The sequence below is a fragment of the Podarcis vaucheri genome (assembly GCF_965113315.1).
Source record: "Podarcis vaucheri genome assembly, chromosome: 4".
NCBI lineage: Eukaryota > Metazoa > Chordata > Lepidosauria > Squamata > Lacertidae > Podarcis > Podarcis vaucheri.
Window position 1 is genome coordinate 23,475,221 of NC_138762.1, and position 18,130 is coordinate 23,493,350.

Genomic DNA, 18,130 nt, shown 5'->3' on the forward strand with positions numbered 1-18,130 from the left:
GGAGTTTTACTTTCCAATAAGTCTTTGTATTTTTTCCAGACCATATATATTGCTTTTCTGACAATGTGGTTTTTGAACATTCCATGTGTTTTCCCCTTGTCATACCACAAATACGCATGCCAACCTAACGAATTATTGAAGCCTTCCAGATCTAGGACATCAGTGTTTTCCAATAAGATCCAATCTTTCATCCAGCAGAAGGCCGCAGCTTCATAATATAACCTTAAGTCCGGCAGGGCAAACCCCCCTCTCTCCTTTGCATCAGTTAGTATTTTAAACTTTATTCGGGGCAAGAAGCGGACCATTTGGATCCCTTCCAGTCGGGATTCAGGCCTCATCATGGGACTGAAACTGCCTTGGTCGCACTGGTTGATGATCTCCGGCGGGCTAGGGACAAAGGTGAGAGCTGTTTCCTAGTTCTGCTGGATCTCTCAGGGGCGTTTGATACCATCGACCATAACATCCTTCTGGACCGTCTTGAGGGGCTGGGAGCTGGGGGCACTGTTACACAATGGTTCCGCTCCTTCCTCCTGGGCCGTGTTCAGAAAGTGGGGGGGGTGAGTGTTCAGACCCCTGGGCCCTCACTTGTGGGGTGCCTCAGGGTTCTGTCCTCTCCCCCATGCTTTTCAACATCTACATGAAGCCGCTGGGAGGGATCATCAGGGGATTTGGGCTGGGTGTTCATCAGTATGCGGATGATACCCAGCTCTACCTCTCAGAACCAGTGAAGGCAGTGAAGGTCCTGTGTGAGTGCCTGGAGGCGGTTGGAGGTTGGATGGAGGCTAACAGATTGAGGTTGAATCCTGACAAGACAGAAGTACTGTTTTTGGGGGACAGGAGGCGGGCAGGTGTGGAGGATTCCCTGGTCCTGAATGGGGTAACTGTGCCCCTGAAGGACCAGGTGCGCAGCCTGGGAGTCATTTTGGACTCACAGCTGTCCATGGAGGCACAGGTCAAATCTGTGTCCAGGGCAGCTGTTTACCAGCTCCATCTGGTACGCAGGCTGAGACCCTATCTGCCTGCGGACTGCCTCGCCAGAGTGGTGCATGCTCTGGTTATCTCCCGCTTGGATTACTGCAATGCGCTCTACGTGGGGCTACCTTTGAAGGTGACCCAGAAACTACAACTAATCCAGAACGCGGCAGCTAGACTGGTGACTGGGAGCGGCCGCAGAGACCACATAACACCGGTCTTGAAAGACCTACATTGGCTCCCAGTACGTTTCCGAGCACAATTCAAAGTGTTGGTGCTGACCTTTAAAGTCCTAAACGGCCTCGGTCCAGTATATATGAAGGAGCGTCTCCACCCCCATCGTTCTACCTGGACACTGAGGTCCAGCACCGAGGGCCTTCTGGCAGTTCCCTCACTGCGAGAAGCCAAGTTACAGGGAACCAGGCAGAGGGCCTTCTCGGTAGTGGCGCCTTCCCTGTGGAACACCCTCCCACCAGATGTCAAAGAGAACAACAACTACCAGGCTTTTAGAAGACATCTGAAGGCAGCCCTGTTTCGGGAAGCTTTTAATGTTTGATGTATTATAGTATTTTAATATTCTTTTGGAAGCCGCCCAGAGTGGCTGGGGAAGCCCAGCCAGATGGGCGGGGTATAAATAATAATTTTATTATTATTATTATTATTATTATTATTATTATTATTATTATTATTATCTAGAATGACTGAACGTACAGAAGGACAAGCCTTCTCAGGAAGAATCAGCATGGCTTCTTCAAAGGTTAAGTTCTGCCACGTCCACATTTTGAGTTATTAAAGCATGCCAGATGGGAGTAACCCAGGAACTTTGGACTTCCAAAATATCCCTCCTCAAAGGCTATGTGTAAACTTAAGGGATAAGAGGATAAGAGGGATAAGAGGAAATGTGCTCTCATTGACTGGCGACTGGCTAAAGGACTGGGAACAGAAAGCAGCAATAAATGATTAGTTAGAGCCACTGCCCAAGGATCTATACCTTGGACACTGGGGCTATATAAATCTCATAAATGACTAGCAGAGCCTGCAACTTAATGTTGTAGTGCATCCAGTCCTCTAAGAGGACTCCAAACAACCTGGAACAGTAATCTCAGAGTGCTGTTCAGACCTTTTCGAGGAATTTGAGGAGGAGGGAGGGTAAAAGGACCACTCCCCATGACCTCCCCTTGCTAGGCAATACAGCACTAGGAGGCTTCTAGCTCCAAACACGAGCCCTATATAGTGGGGACGATTGGGGGAGACATGCAATTCTGGAGAGTGGGGAAAATGTGTTTTCACGTCCCTCTTCTTGAAACATAACTGTGGAATGAGTGTGTATGAGGGAGCTTCTTAAAGCTCACGGCACACATCCTCCCCCAACCTTAGTCTCCCACTTTTTAGGCTTCTCCCCCTCCTGCTCTCAACCACAAATTTAATCAATAATACTCCCACAATTTACCTGACCTGGTTTCTTTAGACCTTTGTATTCTCTCCCTCCCTCCCTCCCTCCCACCAAACGCTCAATTGCTACCAGCATTCTGTAAGCAAAAGGTTCGTGATAGACAGTTTCGGGGGTTTTCAGAAAAGCATCTTTTAATTTACAAGCTTACAGAATTTTGCATAGCTATGGAAACTTTGTTTTGAATGGCCCCGTTTTGCTCCAAATTTGACCCCCCTGAACCCGCTACTAGATTGAATCACCTACAGTCAGAAGCACGCAAGTGAGATGGTCAAGCTTGTGTGTGGGGGGGGGAACATACCAAATGGTTCAGGAAGGGGAGAGAAAAAGGGGTGGAGTTCTGCAGGCAGCACAGACACACACACACACACACTCCCTGTCTCAAGCCTTGAGTCTTAGGAATACAAGCTTTAATGGAAGAGCAGCCCTTTTGCCAGAAGTTTTCCACTCCCTTTCTCCCACATCTGTTCTATATTCTGCATCGAGCTATGAGTAAGGATGCACAGGCGACTCCCCAAGTAATAGCTCTCTCTCTCCCACTCTTCCCCGAGGGGTTCTCCAGACGCGCCAGCCTTATTAACACCAAGGACAGCGCTGCAGCTCAGCTTGACAAAAGAGGCTATGTGATGCACAAGGGCGACTCCCTAAAGCATAGAGAGTTTCAGAAGCCTGGGATGAATTTTTTTGGACCTAGACGTACACCTGATCCGACTTGTACAGCATGCCAAAGCTGCCAGGGCATCCGGGTAATTGCATAAGAGCCCACGGCAGCAGTTGGCATTTGCCCCTTGTTACTGCTGCTTAACCCATCTTGGCAGAGGCTTCATCCAACCTATATAGGAAAGGTACAGTGGCCAATATAAACAAGGCGTAGGCAGTTACTCAGGGTTGTTAAGGGTAAATCTCTGGACCATATATAATCTGATGCTGCTACTTGGGTCCATTTTTAAACTGGGGGTGGGACGGGCGGCAGAGTACTGTTTCTATATATTGGTGCAAATGATCAGCTTTTATGGGCTTGCCAGTCTTATTGTAAAGGCAGTCAAGCCTGGATAGCTCAGTTGGTTAGAGCATGGTGCTGATAATGCAAAGGTTGCAGGTTCGATCCCCGCATGGGACAGCTGCATATTCCTGCATTGCAGGGGGTTGGACTAGATGACCCTCAGGGTCCCTTCCAACTCTACAAATTCTATGATTCTAAGGCGATATACGCTCAGCAATTGCTCTAGCATCCCATGGAATTGGTACAATTGCATCAGCAATGTGTACTTCAGGCCCCTGGGAATTACATTCAGCTTAGAGGGCCAGACAAAGGCGGCAGGCGTCGTCCTCTGATCTGACCTGCGGCACTTGCGGTTTTCCATGCACCACACAATATTCATGCTCCTCATTCGTGAGGAGTAACTCCTTCTGGAACTCTGCATCTAATGGCATGAGGCAGTTGCCTTCACTGTGCTTCTTTAGAGGCTGGCGGAAAACTTGCCTATTTCAGCAAGTGTATCCAGACACGTGGGGCCGTTAGCCAACAAAACAGATCCACTAGCAAAAGAATTTCCATTTGCGCAACAGAACTCCCCCCCTCTCTCCGTGTGCCCCCACACTCTCCCCAGATCTGCTCTGTGTAAGAACAACTGTCCCTCTAAGTCCAGCATCCTGTTCTTCCAGTGGCCAACCAGATCTATGAGAAGCCTGGAAGAAAGACATGAGCGAAACAGCATTCTTCCTACTGGACAAGACGGACCCAGCTCCTGATGACTCCAGGGGCGGGGGCAATGCAAAAGGCACTGTGGAGCAGGGCTGGGTGATATCTGGTTTTCAACATTGCTCTATACCGAATCACCAGCTAAACATCGCAATATATCAATATACCACAATGTCTGAAATAAGGATGGAGCTGTGTAAAGGCATTGGCTGGCTTCGCGGGTTTCCCCCGCATCGTGATTTTTGCCAGCGCCTGCTCTTGCGATTCGCTGCTCCCCTTGCATAAGCCAGAGGAGAGCTGATCTGACAGAGTTAAGAGGGGCTGCAGGAATCGAGAGAGAGAAATTTGGGCTTCACGGTTTTCCCCACGTTGTGATTTCTGCATAGCACATATCATGATATATTGCCAGGTCGAAAATTATGAAACCGGTATCCAGTGGCGGAGAGCTGGCCCCCGCCCTGGGGGTGTGGAGTGCTGCCCGCAGGGATGTGGCACGTGTCCTGGGGGCATGGCACTCCGCCTGTGGGGGCATGGTGCCCAGCACGGGCAGGGGGCAGCCATGATGGCACCCCACCGTGATCGCACTGCCGGGGGCGGTGCGTTCCCCCTGCACTCCTCTTCCTCCCCCACCGCCGGTATCACGATGTAAACTTCAAGCTGGTTTTGGACATATATCAATATACCACCCAGCCGTACTGTGGTGCAGGTCTGGAGAGGAAGGAGGGGCTTGTGGCTCTCACCATAGAGAAGGGTGAGGTGGGAAAGCAGGCTGAGGGCCCCCACCCCACTCCCCAGGATCCTCATTATCAGGCACCCCCAAGTCTGGCAAACTAGAGACCTTTCCCCAGTTCCCCGGCAAATCATCCATCTGCATCGTGCTGACTCGGCCAGCTATCAGTATCAGACTCATCCCAGTATATCAGAAGCAGTACTGGGAAACACAAGCAGGAGAGTGCTGTGGTCCTCTTTGTGGACTTTCCAGAAGCCTTCACAATTGGCCACTCTGGAAACAGAATGCTGGACGAGAAAGGACTTTTCCAAAGAAAAAGTATTATCATAAACATAGTTTACTGTATTGCTACAACACCATTCCGCTTCACACTTTCGGCTATCAACACAGTTTTTCCTTTCCTTTCTAACAACACAGTGTTACTCACGTATGTAAAGCATTAACTGGAGTAGCACATTCTCTCTAGCAAGGACTGGGTGATGTATTCCTACGTTTAGCACAATAGAAAGGCAGTCTGGCCGAGGTCTGAAATCATTTCCACAAGGCAAATATATATGAACTGTTTATAAATAAACCATTACATGATTCATTCTACAGAAAGGTCATAGGACTGTATTTACACTCTGCTAAAAAGAAAATCAGAATCCTGAATGGGGGGGGGGGAATCAAACTACCTTTTCCTTTTTAAAACAAAAAAACAAAAAAATTAATCCTGTCCCCAGAATTAGTTATGTTATTTGGTGCTGATTTCTTTATTGATCACTTCTGCAAATACTCCAAGAAGTGTGCAACATTAGCGTTTAAAACAAAACATTACAGTACAATACAATTTACAAGCCACATACAGTTTCTCCATAAAGTAGTCCCAAAATAATAAAACCTAAATATTTTTTAAAAAACCTGTTAAGAGCTCAATCCATATATTTCCCATGCTGTTGAGTGTAGACACAGCATTTCTTTGAGCCAGTAGTACAAACCTTTCCCCGACTTCTGAAATAAGCTGAGCTACTTCTCCCAAAACCGGGAAGTAGCGCCACAAAGGCCTTTTTATTTTATTTTTTTGGCTGGAACTCACCGGAACTCAGTTCTGGCACCTATCAAGGTGGTTGCCGTCACCATTATAAGAGAACAAGGGAGGTGTTCATGGTGTATTCCAACACCTCTTTTTCTAGAAAAAAATCTAGTTCCACATATTCCTGAGGGAATCCAAATTCACCCCTAGCTGAGTCTTAAATCCCATTCTGTTTCTTACAATGCATCCCATACTGAGGGCTCATACATACGTCTGTTTGTCCCGTGATTTCTAGGAACTGCTTTCCCCTATTACTGAATCTAATAGGGTTTTCTGCCCTATTAATTTAAGTTTAACGTTTGTTATGTTAATGTTTGTGGTGATTCAATGGTAGACAGCAGATTTCCCTAGGGAAAGGGGTGGGACAAAAAAAAAAAACCACCTCTCGAACCCATTCCTTAGAAATCATGGGACAAAGAGAAGTTTGAATGATCCCTAAGAGAAATTCCATGGCTGTGGACAAAACTGAATCAGTAGCTTACATCAAATAAATGGATCTTTCTGCATTGAGAAGAAGAAAAAGCTAGCGTGGGCCGAGCAATTGTGGGCATCCGAATTATATGAACAGCAGCACCACAGCCATTTGAGAATTGGTGTAACAAGCTAGCAATGAAGAAGACACCTGGGGAAGGGCCATAGCTCAGTGGCAAAGTGTCTGCTTTGTATGTCAGAGGTCCCAGGTTCAATCCCCAAGGTCTCCAAGTAAGGACAACTTCCTATGCGCCTATGAGGTGTTCATGTTAGCAAACATCATAGAATCATAATGTCGCTTGCTTCTTATTGTCACCACCATCTATCTATCCACTCCCCGTTTTTTGAGAAATGAGCTCTACTTACCCAATAACTTGATGCTCGTAATGTTGCAGGGTCCTCTGGAGAGTCTGCCTTATGGTCTGAGGCTACAGAATAAACAAAGAAAGAATGGTTTGGGTTTTTTATTAAAAAAAAGTTATTAGCAGTTCGTCAGCCAGCCTAGCGCTCAGCACGATGTCTGGAGGTGACTACTGATTTTATCGCTTAATCTAATGTATGGTGTGTTTCTTTCCCAATTACACTTTTTCTCTCTCTCCTCACACATCTGCTGTGCTTCCCCCAGAGAAACGGGAAGAAAGCAGCCCAGAAGTAGCAAGCTGTTTTCGTTCTACAAACACATCAATATTTCAAGGCTCTTCCCTGATATTTTAGTCCTCTGTTAAATCAGCAGTGGTTTCTTTAACCAGCGCTGCTTAATACAAAAAGCAGCAAACAGAAAACACAATGGGCCCATTCACAAGTCGCAACGCATCATAAACCATAGCTTGTCGTGCACAACTGACTCAGGCACACTTCGCTCCTCTCCATTCGTGCGGAGAGCAATAAACACGCAATCCTCTGGCTTAGTGTTACATCTTAACCAGAGATCATGGTTTGTTTCATGTACAACAAACCATAATCTGCAGCCCAAATTTGTTCTTGATCATGGCAGAGACATAGCGTTCAAACATAATACTAAGACGGGAATTATGGTTTGTTTTCTCCTGGTGAGGAGAAGAGTGGGCATGATTCACTCATGAGCAGTACGCCACATGATAGCTTCCAGCAGCCGATTGGAAGCCACGTCAGACGTTTGGCTTCCAAAAAACATTCGCAAACCAGAACACTCACTTCTAGGTTTGCAATGTTTGGGAGCCAATTTGTTCAACAACTAAGGAGTTCAACTACCAAGGTATGACTGTACAGTAGTACCTCGGGTTACATACGCTTCAGGTTACATACGCTTCAGGTTACAGGCTCTGCTAACCCAGAAATAATGCTTCAGGTTAAGAACTTTGCTTCAGGATGAGAACAGAAATCATGCTCCGGTGGCGCGGCAGCAGCAGGAGGCCCCATTAGCTAAAGGTTAAGAACAGTGCTTCAGGTTAAGAACAGTTTCAGGTTAAGTACAGACCACCGGAACGAATTAAGTACTTAACCCGAGGTAGCACTGTATTTCTTACCCACCCTTCACTAAGATCCCAGCGCAGGTTAGAAAAATGCAATAAAAAATTCTGAAAACAAACTGCTACAATTACTTTTTTAAAAAAAAACATTCATAAGGGATCAAAACAGTACAAATGTGAGGACCACAAAACAAAATACCTCAAAGGCCAACTTAAAAAGGTGTATCATCAGCTTATGGTGGCAGCTGTACAGTACCCTGAATATGATAGACCCAACTCTGTTGAGCCAGTCACAGGGAAAGCCCTCTCCTGGGCCACTATTCCCCCCCACTTTGAGCGGGGAACTACCAAGCTTTGCTGATCTTATCACCCAAGAAGGTGGGTAGGAATTAAAACAGTCTTGTATGCATAAGGTTTATATGCCGCCCAACTTCCAATGTCATCAGGCCAACTCACAATTTAAAAATCAATAGAAAACAAATACAGTGGTACCTCAGTTTAAGAACAGTCCTGTTTATGAACGATTCGGTTTACAAACTCTGAAAACATTAAGTAGTGTCCCGATTTGCAAACTTTACCTCGGTCTAAGAACGGAATCTGAATGGTGGAAGGCCTCATTAGGGGAAGTGCGCCTCGATTTAAGAACAGTTTCGATTTATGAACGGACTTCCAGAATGGATTAAGTTTGTAAACCGAGGTACCACTGTATTATCAAGTAGAACAAGCAATACGAAAGTTGCGCCAGCAGAAAAAATGAGTGTAAAACCAGCATAAAACAACAAAGAAATGCAAGAGCAATAAAGAAACAACACTAAAAAACAAGAAGGAAAACATAACTAGGAGACAGTGACAGACAAAGGCAGAAGAAAAAGGCTGGAATGGATCTGTAGCTTCTGCCTGCATCTGTCACTGGAACCAGTCTCCTGCTTTCTGCCATTGCTGGAGCCAATCACCCAAGTGTCACTTGCAGATCCATTCCAGCCTTGTTCTTCCGCCTGCATCTCTCTCTGCTTCATTCCTCCTCCCTTCCGCCTTCATCTCTCCCCATCAATGCTTCCCCGAGTCATGGCAGCCGAGGGAGCTAGGGTTGCCACCTCATACTGTCTCCTCCTCAATGCAATACCTGTAGGAGTTCTTATATGACAGTGATCATTCATTTGGCATCCATCTTGATTTGCTAGCAGGATGTTTTTATGTCCCCCATTTACAAACCTTTCTTCATCCTTTCACTTTTCAATGCATTTCCCTGTCACTTTCCAAATTGCAAAAAAGTCCCATTCTTTTTTCAAGTGGATTTGTTGAGCTGGAGCGACAGACCACTTTAACCTACTTTAATTGTGCAAACCTAAATTTCCAGGCATGTGCCTGAATCCCTCCTGCAAAATAGTGACAGTCTGAAGGCGCTTTAATTTCGCATGGCACAGCTGATGTGTGTGTTTGAGCCTGCAAATGCGTGGATAAAATGGTTGCTATTTATTGCAAAAACAAAACTGGGAAGATTGCTCACATATTACTTAATTTTGATAAATGTGGCTTTAAAACACACATTAAGAATATCAGCTTGGCAATAGTGATCCCTGCGTGGACTCCAAATTGCAGAGGTGAATATAAATTGCTTTTAATTACGTGTACTTTGATGAGGGACCTTGAACTTCAGCTGTATTTTAGGTCTCGAACGCTGAATTCAGTCATCTTTCCCCTGTCCTGTCAATATGCAAGAAAAGGAAGGCCATCATGCCAAGTCAATTTAATAAAAATTGTGATAAATCACAGTTCAATTATTCTCGCTGCAACGGCAGCACAAACGAAAGATCCACACAATGCCCAATATCGGCCGTAAGTAGAAGGCACAACTTGTAGGAGCCTTCTTCTAACAGCAGGAGCTAGCAATTTACCTGGCCTTTTGCATTTAGATGTGCAGCTCAGCATAGACTTGAAAAACAAAGAAGGGAAATAGGGTTAAGCCTTTGAACAGGTTTGGGATTGTTGGTTTTTTTAAAAAAAATCAAGTTGGCAATTACATCTGCTCTCAGCAGGAGTCAAATTTACTGTCTCAGGAAAGCATTTAAAAATCCGATGTGCTCTAGCAAAATAAAATAAAATAATCAACAGAAGCTCTATCTAAATGAGACCACACATAAGGAAGCAGCTTCCTCCCATTTGGAGAAGCAGGTGTTTAAAACCTAAGGACCTGATGGAGCAGAAATTCTCTTCAGATGTTGCTTGGGGGGGATGGGGGAAGGTCAATTGAGCAGCTCCACAGCACCAATTTTTGCTGAGAAGAAAGGGATAAAAGAAGAACACGGTGTTCATCTCCGAGGAATTAAACTCTTTCTCCATTGACTTTTATCTTGAAACCTGAGGTCAATTTGACCAGTTGCCAGATTTTGCACAATTAAAATGAAACAAAGAAAAACTGGCAACTCTATAAAGACAATACGCAATTAAATTACGCAAACAGTAACCTGTCTCTTTTTTTAAAAGCATTTGTTTCGCTTTGCATTATTCACCAGCGTCAAGTGCTCTTAACCTGTCTACGTCCCTATCTTTTTGTTACTATTATTATTCATTGAATTTATCTTCATTTGCATTACTTTCATCATACGATTCCTATTCACAGATACCTGCAGTTACAGGAAAACAGAAAGCCAGGACAAAAATCTTTTCTGCAGCTGTGAGGTTTCGTGGAATAAAAAGCTGTCCTGTCTGAAGCAAAGCATTTTAGAAACATGTCCTTTCTCACTTGTGGTAAAGATTACAGGTCTATCTGCCTTAGGTGTTTAAAGCAGTGTCATACCACATTGAACACCATGGCTTTCCTCAAAGAATATTGGGGACTATAGTCTGTTAAGAGGGCTGAGAGTTTTTAGAAGATCCGTGTTCCTCTCATGGTGTTACAACTGCCGGAGTAGCTTAACAATCGCAGGGGTAATCGTAGCTCTGTGAGGGGAATATGGTCATGTACCACAATACATGACTGGTGACCGTGAGCCAAATCCACCCTGGTTGATCGCAATTAGAGCATCAAAATTAGGAAACTACTTTTGCTATCATATATTTTGGACGCCTCATTACACAGAGCGCCTCCGGCAGTGACTTCGCAGTCTAACCTCCAAGTTCATTATCTCGTGAGGATATGTGACACTTACACCAAAGGCACAACTGTGTGTTATCACTGTGGTAAATGGACAACAGCTAACTGGTAAAATTTAATCCAGATTCTCAGCCACACACATTTAGGAAAGAAAAACAACAAGAAGAATCCCAGGTCTTATTTAAGAAAAGGCATGCACCTCCCAGTGTTTCAAACCATGCCGATTCTGCCTCAGGAGAACTTTTCTCATGAGCCACAATTAAACATGGAGGACTTCTTGTTCTAAACACTTGCTAATTTTGTAATGATAACATTGGTATAGTTGTTGTGAGGTTATTGTGTGTGTTTGTGTTTACAGGGTACCTCTGGATGCGAACGGGATCGCATCTGCGTCACCGCGTCTGCGCATGCACGCGACGCCATCTTGAGCGTCTGCGCATGCGCGAGCTGCAAAACCCGGAAGTAACACGTTCCATTACTTCCGGGTCACCGTGGAGTGCAACCCAAAAACGCTCAACTTGAAGCAACTTTAACCCGAGGTATGACTGTATTTCTTTTTCTAAAAAAAACCACAATATTTACTGCTGCTTTGCAACTTAACTTAATCTAGAGTGGGTCCTTTGGATCTCTTTCCTACTCCCTAGTAAAATATCTTCCCTACCCCAGGAGTTATCAGGGAGCAGGCCCAGTCCTACCATTAGGCACAGAAAAGGAACTGCTTCAGGCAGCAGGTGTCCCTCCCAACAGTCGCCCTAAGCCATTAAACCTGCTCTGCACCTCTTAAGATAGCCTACTGCACTCAGGTAGAGTGCAGGATGCTGTTCCAAGGATGGTGCTAAAATAAGATTCAACTACCAATCCAGTTTATTGGGGCGGGGGGTGAAGGAGGAACACCATATTATCCTTTGATTCAGGCAGCAAAATGTGTCGGGCCCAATAAGGTGAAAGATAGGGGACTCTTAATGAAGCCTACAAGCTTACGATCCCCCATCCCACTTTTGCTAAAGTATGCCTCCATGTAGACTTCTAGAGGCAAGGGGATGACGTCCCCTCTGCCCTTATGGTAACTTGGGCATTTTGCCTCTCCTTCTGAAACAGCATATCCAGCAAGTATGTTAGAAGGGCTTGCCAATGGGCTTCATCTCCAGGGTTCCCGGCCTCTGGAACCCTAGCCTTATGCCTGAGCTACTCACTTTCCGTAGACTGCCCTTTACAAAAATGTAGAATGTGAAGCTACTGTTAGAATTCCTGCTCCATGATTGCAGTCATGGGACTGTTGTCTTTCACATGACGGTATATGTTTTGACTCCACAGAGTGGGAGGTGATGGAAACAGGATGTTTGTGTTACTGTGTTCCGTGAAGTGGAACTATTGTCCTTTGTTCTTTGTCCCTTTGCTGTCTGAGGCTTGAGAGAGAGGGAGTCATGTTGCAGTGCTCCGTGTGTGTTTATATGTAAATAAAGTAGATTAGCCAAAATGCTGAGTTGCTGAGGTCTGTCACGAAAAGCTACGAAAACTCTGCGGATCCCTAAGTGTGCCGGTGTCAGTTGGCATCGGTTGCTGTGATGTTCGGACAGAAGAAAGCTCTTGAAGCTCCCAAACAAATAACCCAGTCGGGCATGTGTCTCTATCAGGGTCCTACTCAAGTGTAGGCTGAACTCCTTACAGCTACACCTTCCTCTTGAGATTAAGAGCTGTTTAGACATGCAAGTGTATTACCTCTAAAAGCAGGGGGCGGGATGCAGATGTAGATCACTGAATACAAGCAAATATTTAAAAGCACCAATGTCACAGGTTACATCTGAGCCGAAAGGAAGTCTGTTGAGTTTGGAAATCCAGAGCCTAGACATGCCGCCCATCTCTGACAGAGTCCTACTACATCTTGGGGAAGAAGTTCCATCTAAACCTAATAGGATCCTCCCCTCTCTTCTCAGTGAGAAGCTAAGTGACTTCTAGCAGAGCCATTAAGGCACTTCAACTGTCATGCACTTATGAAGTGCATGCTTAAAATGTCTAAAGTGCACCAAAGTTAAAGATCTGAAGAGCACAACGATGCCTGCCAGATGAGCCACTTGGCGAGTATAACTGGCCCAAAATATAAGAAAAGGGAAACTTAAAAGTCCTGAGAATAACTGGCAATCACCAGGAAATGCTTTTCATCTTCAGTCTGGGCTTAAGTGGCCAGGCCTACAACCCTAGAGAGCAGTGGGGAGGCTGGTCGGTTAGGCTGAATAGCACACTAGTCTGTGTTGCCCTTGTAAAGGTAAAGGTAAAGGGACCCCTGACTGTTAGGTCCAGTCGTGACCGACTCTGGGGTTGCGCGCTCATCTTGCTCTATAGGCCAAGAGAGCTGGTGTTTGTCTGCAGACAGCTTCCGGGTCATGTGGCCAACATGACTAAGCTGCTTCTGGCAAACCAGAGCAGCGCACGGAAACGCCGTTTACCTTCCTGCCGGAGCGGTACCTATTTATCTACTTCCCCAATGAGATATGCCTGACTCAATCATCATTAACTTTCAGGAGGAATTTGAAAAATGTTCCTGCTTACCACGAGGCTGGAGAATGCTGTTCCTGGCAACCCAGTGATCACTGGATTCGATAATGTTTTTTAACTACAATTGCTTTTAGAACGTTTTAACTGTTTTGGAATGTTTTTACTTTGTTTTTAAACTGTGTTTAAGAAGGAAGGGCAAAGTATAAATTCAAATAATAGTCATATTGAGCACCAGCCACCACTGCTAGAAAACCATAGCTCATGCATAGCTGGAACGGATTCTGAAAATGGATAGGCATCGAGATGGAAAGAGGATACAGTCCCTACCAGAGAAGAATGGCAAACAAAGCTGATGGTCTATGCTGAAATGGCAAAGCTGACTGGAAAACTCAGCAACCAAGAGGACAAAAACTTTATAAAAGAATGGGAAAAATTTATAACTTATCTAACAGACTGCTGTAAGCAGATGGAAACATTAGCAGGATTTTGATTTCACTTGTAGTGTTTCATGGAAAATATGGATTTGATATAATAGTTAGAGTTTGAAGAAGATGCAGTTTTAAATAATTACAATGGGACTCCAGGGAGGGGGGAGGAGTCCTGAGATTCAGAGGAATCTCTTTATATGATATGTACTTGATTTTTTAAAAATAATTTTGCATCGCAAAAACCAAATAAAAAGTATTTGAAAAATGGAAATGGAAATCTTGGTGGTTTCACCATGCCCTCAGCTGCAGTAAAAGCAGTGCCCTGACTGTCTAGATTGCTGAACATTAGCTGTGTTCTGTAAAGAATGAATAGCCCCAACAGTGCCAATGTGTTTTTTTTAAAAAAAAAAAACATATGAAACAACAGATCATAGCAATTTCAAATACTTGTCATAGCACTAAAGTTAAATACAGAAGGACTCTGATGTCACAAGTAACACTAAGTAAAGCTGAAATTCCAAAATGACTTGTGAAGGTTTGAGAAATGGTGCGCTTAATGGTCTCTGCCAACGTATCAAATATAGATACACCACAGTGCAGTGAATGATTCGCACTAGACTAATCTGTTGCAGAAATGTGTCCAGCAAGGCTAGATTCTAAGTTCTCTGATACAATTTCTTGAAATTCAGGCAAGTTATATGCAGAGCTATTTTTCTAGTAAAAGATGTGCCAGAACTCACCATGAACACCTCCCACATTCTCTTTGAATAGCAATGGCGCTCACCTGAGAGGTGCCAGAACTGAGTTCCTGTGAGTTCCGGGTAAAAAGAAGCCTTGGTTAGAAGAAAGCTAAGAGCAAGGCCTCAGCTTTTAAAAAATAAAATAAAATTTGCATCTTAGGTGAATAGATACCTTTTACAGTTGTGACCACTCAGCTCTGTCCCTGCAACTGTCAAAACCTACTAAAGGTTTAAAAAGGTAACTGACCCCTGGACAGTTAAGTCCAGTCAAATGCGACTCTGGGGTTCTGGCGTTCATCTCATTCAGGCTGAGGGAGCCAATGTTTGTCCACAGACAGCTTTCCAGGTCACGTGGCCAGCATGACAAAACCGCTTCTGGCGCAACGGAACACCGTGACAGAAGCCAAAGCGCATGGAAACACTATTTATCTTCCTGCCGCAGCGGTACCTATTTATCTACTTGCACCGGCATGCTTTCATACCTGAAGGAGCGTCTCCACCCCCATCTTTCTGCCCGGACACTGAGGTATAGCACCAAGGGCCTTTCGACGGTTCCCTCACTGTGAGAAGCCAAGTTACAAGGAACAAGACAGCAGGCCTCTTGGAAGTGGCACCAGCCCTGTGGAACGCCCTCCCACTAGATGTCAAAGAAAAGAACAACTACTAGACTTTTAGAAGACATCTGAAGGCAGCCCTCTTTAGGGAAGCTTTTAATGTTTAACAGACTCCTGTATTTTAATACTTTGTTGGAAGCCGCCCAGAGTGGTTGGCGAAACCCAGCCAGATGGGCGGGGTATAAATAATAAAAGTATTATTAGTATTAGTATTAGTATTATTAGTATTTCAAACTGCTAGGTTGTCAGAAGCTGGGACAGAGCAACGGGAGCTCACTTCGTTACGGGGATTCGAACCACCAACCTTTCGATCGGCAAGCCCAAGAGGCTCAGTGGTTTACACAACAGCGCCACCCGCATCCCAAACTACTGGGCCCCACAGTGCAAATCCACCCCAATGCCATGGGTATTTTGGGGGAGTGATTTGCAGACAGTTGAATGGAAGTCAAAAGAAGATAAATGCTCTGTGATTCAGATCATGTGCTGCTTAGTGCCTAGACAAATATAGTTGGAAATAGCCCTTTACCAGCTCATTGTCCCTTCCTATAACTGTCAGAAATAAAATATACGATACTAACCAAGGAAATATGCACAAATTAGCATGATTTGCATCACTTATGCCAGTGTGGTTGGGGATGTTGGGGCTTGTTATTATCTTTATTATGGTTTGCAGTATTTACAGCACATTCTTCATTAAATATTTTCAACTGCAGAGCAAGTGGGGAAAGCAATAAAAATAAACAGAGAGAAACAGCAATATACAAACATTGCAAAATCATATAAACAGGTCCAAATAAACAACAAATTAACAACGCCATCAATAAAGCAAACAAAATCACAGTAGAAAAAAATATTTTATTTTTAAAAGCTATGCTCCAACCTGGGGCTGAAAAATACACTAAAATTCTAAACATACAGTGCAAACCTGCTCCAAATTAAGTCCCACTGAGTTGAATGGGACTTGTTTCCAGATAAGCATATATAGCATTACAGCTTCAAACAAATAAATATACTGTAATTATGTTTATTTGGTTATTTAGGCTGCAATCCTAACTCTACTTTCCTCTGAGTAATCCCCAATGAATTCAGTAGACATGATTAAGATTGTGCTGTTAGTTAATAAGTGAGTTATAATTTTATGCCAACTATCAAGCTATGTTTTCTGTGTCTGATTTATTCTTAATTATTACAACAACAATTTTATTATTTGTACCCCGCTCATCTGACAAGATTACCCCAGTCTTTTTGCAGACAACTTGCTCAAACCATTTCCACAATGGATTTTCTAAGTTTTATAAATGTGTTGTCTCTTGCACCCACAGACTGGTTTTTCACTCGTTTCGTAGTCACAAGGCTACATTTTCAATTGGAGTCCATTTTTCACTGCCAGTTATGCAAACGTCTTTGCAGATTTTATTTTTGCTTATCCGTGTAATTTCTAACTTTTCGCAAGTGCTGACAGCAACCTGCATCGCTCAGAGGAATAGTTTACAGAACTTTTCTGTGTTCTGTATAATATTCTACATAAGGATATGGCTCTCCCATATGCTACAGAAAACTCACTTATTTTTCTTTCTTTCTTCGACTTCCTTTTTCCAACACCTCCTGCTTTCTTCAATCCATTTTGTACCTGCCAATTACCAAGTGGAAGCACAGCATGGGAGAGCTCCCCCCTGTGCTAAGACAGCATTGCAAAGAAACTGCAAGGTAGCAGCTTTCAGCTAAACATCAGGGGAAACTTCCTAAGCCACTCAACAGTGACAAAGACTGCCTCAAGAGATGGGGAGCTGGTGCCCAATGGGACTGGCAGGGCAGAAGGCAGAGAACTCATTGAAGGAAGAGCAAAGGCCAATGACAGGTGGAGCCATAGAATCATAAAATCACAAAATGGAAAAGATGGGAAAGACCCCAAGGGTCATCTAGCCCAACCCCCCTTCAACGCAATGCAGGAATCTCAAATTGCAATGGCCGAGGTCCAACTGTTTACAACAATGGAATTCAAAACCAGGAGATGAGTGGTATAGTGGTTTTCAGCTGCAGTGGGGCAAGAATAAAAAGGTAAAGGTAAAGGTACCCCTGACCATTAGATCCAGTCGTGGCCGACTCTGGGGTTGCAGTGCTCATCTCGCTTTATTGCCCAAGGGAGCCGGCGTACAGCTTCCGAGTCATGTGGCCAGTATGACTAAGCCACTTCTGGCGAACCACAGAAACGCCGTTTACCTTCCCGCCGGAGTGGTACCTATTTATCTACTTGCACTTGACGTGCTTTCGAACTGCTAGGTTGGTAGGAGCAGGGACCAAGCGATGGGAGCTCACCCTGTCACGGGGATTCAAACCGCTGACCTTCTGATTGGCAAGTCCTAGGCTCTGTGGTTTAACCAAAACAGCGCCACCTGCATCTCGGAGCAAGAATACAGATGGGTCATTGGCAATCTCTCCCCATCATGAAAATGGACCATTAGTGTGGCTGAAAGAATGAAAATGGAGAGGGAGACGACGAATCAAACGCTTGTCTGATCCACTGCAGCTGGAAGCCAGGAACACCACAGCGCTGACCATAGGAGTCCTGGAATCACAGAACTGTAGAAATGGAAGGGACCGCAAAGGTCATGTCATCCAAACTCCCGCAATACTAAGGAGGAAGCTGATAGGTAACGTTGCCTCCGAGATAAGCTGTAAGTAAGGCAGGCATGTGGGGACTGGCTGAGGGTAGATTGCTGTTGCTGGGGCCGTGCCCCATTAGCCCTCATACAGCCCTCATACAGCAGCTTCCGCTGGTGGAATCTCCATCAGTGGAGGCTTCACACTGAAGCTGGATGCCTACTTTTCAGAGATGCTGTAGTTGCATCCTGCGTTAAGTCTGCACCGAGCGGGAGTTGGACTAGATGACTTTGGAGGAATCTCTCCCGGTTCCAA

At 44.7% G+C, this 18,130-nt stretch overlaps 1 protein-coding gene across 4 annotated transcripts in view; it reads right to left on the minus strand.

Moving 5' to 3' along the window:
* GUCY1A2 (guanylate cyclase 1 soluble subunit alpha 2) overlaps positions 1-18,130 on the minus strand; it is a 550,449-nt gene that overhangs the window by 522,522 nt on the left and 9,797 nt on the right. For 3 of the 4 annotated variants that reach the window (XR_014218750.1, XR_014218751.1, XM_082219265.1), the window contains exon 2: positions 6,764-6,825. Coding sequence is in view for 2 of the 4 variants with exons in the window: in XM_082219265.1 (XP_082075391.1) it covers positions 6,764-6,825 (62 nt within the window). In the remaining 2 variants the exon portion in view is untranslated. Of the gene's footprint in view, positions 1-6,763; positions 6,826-14,600; positions 14,657-18,130 lie in introns of those variants that run through there. The other variant, XM_082219266.1, reaches the window with a different exon arrangement.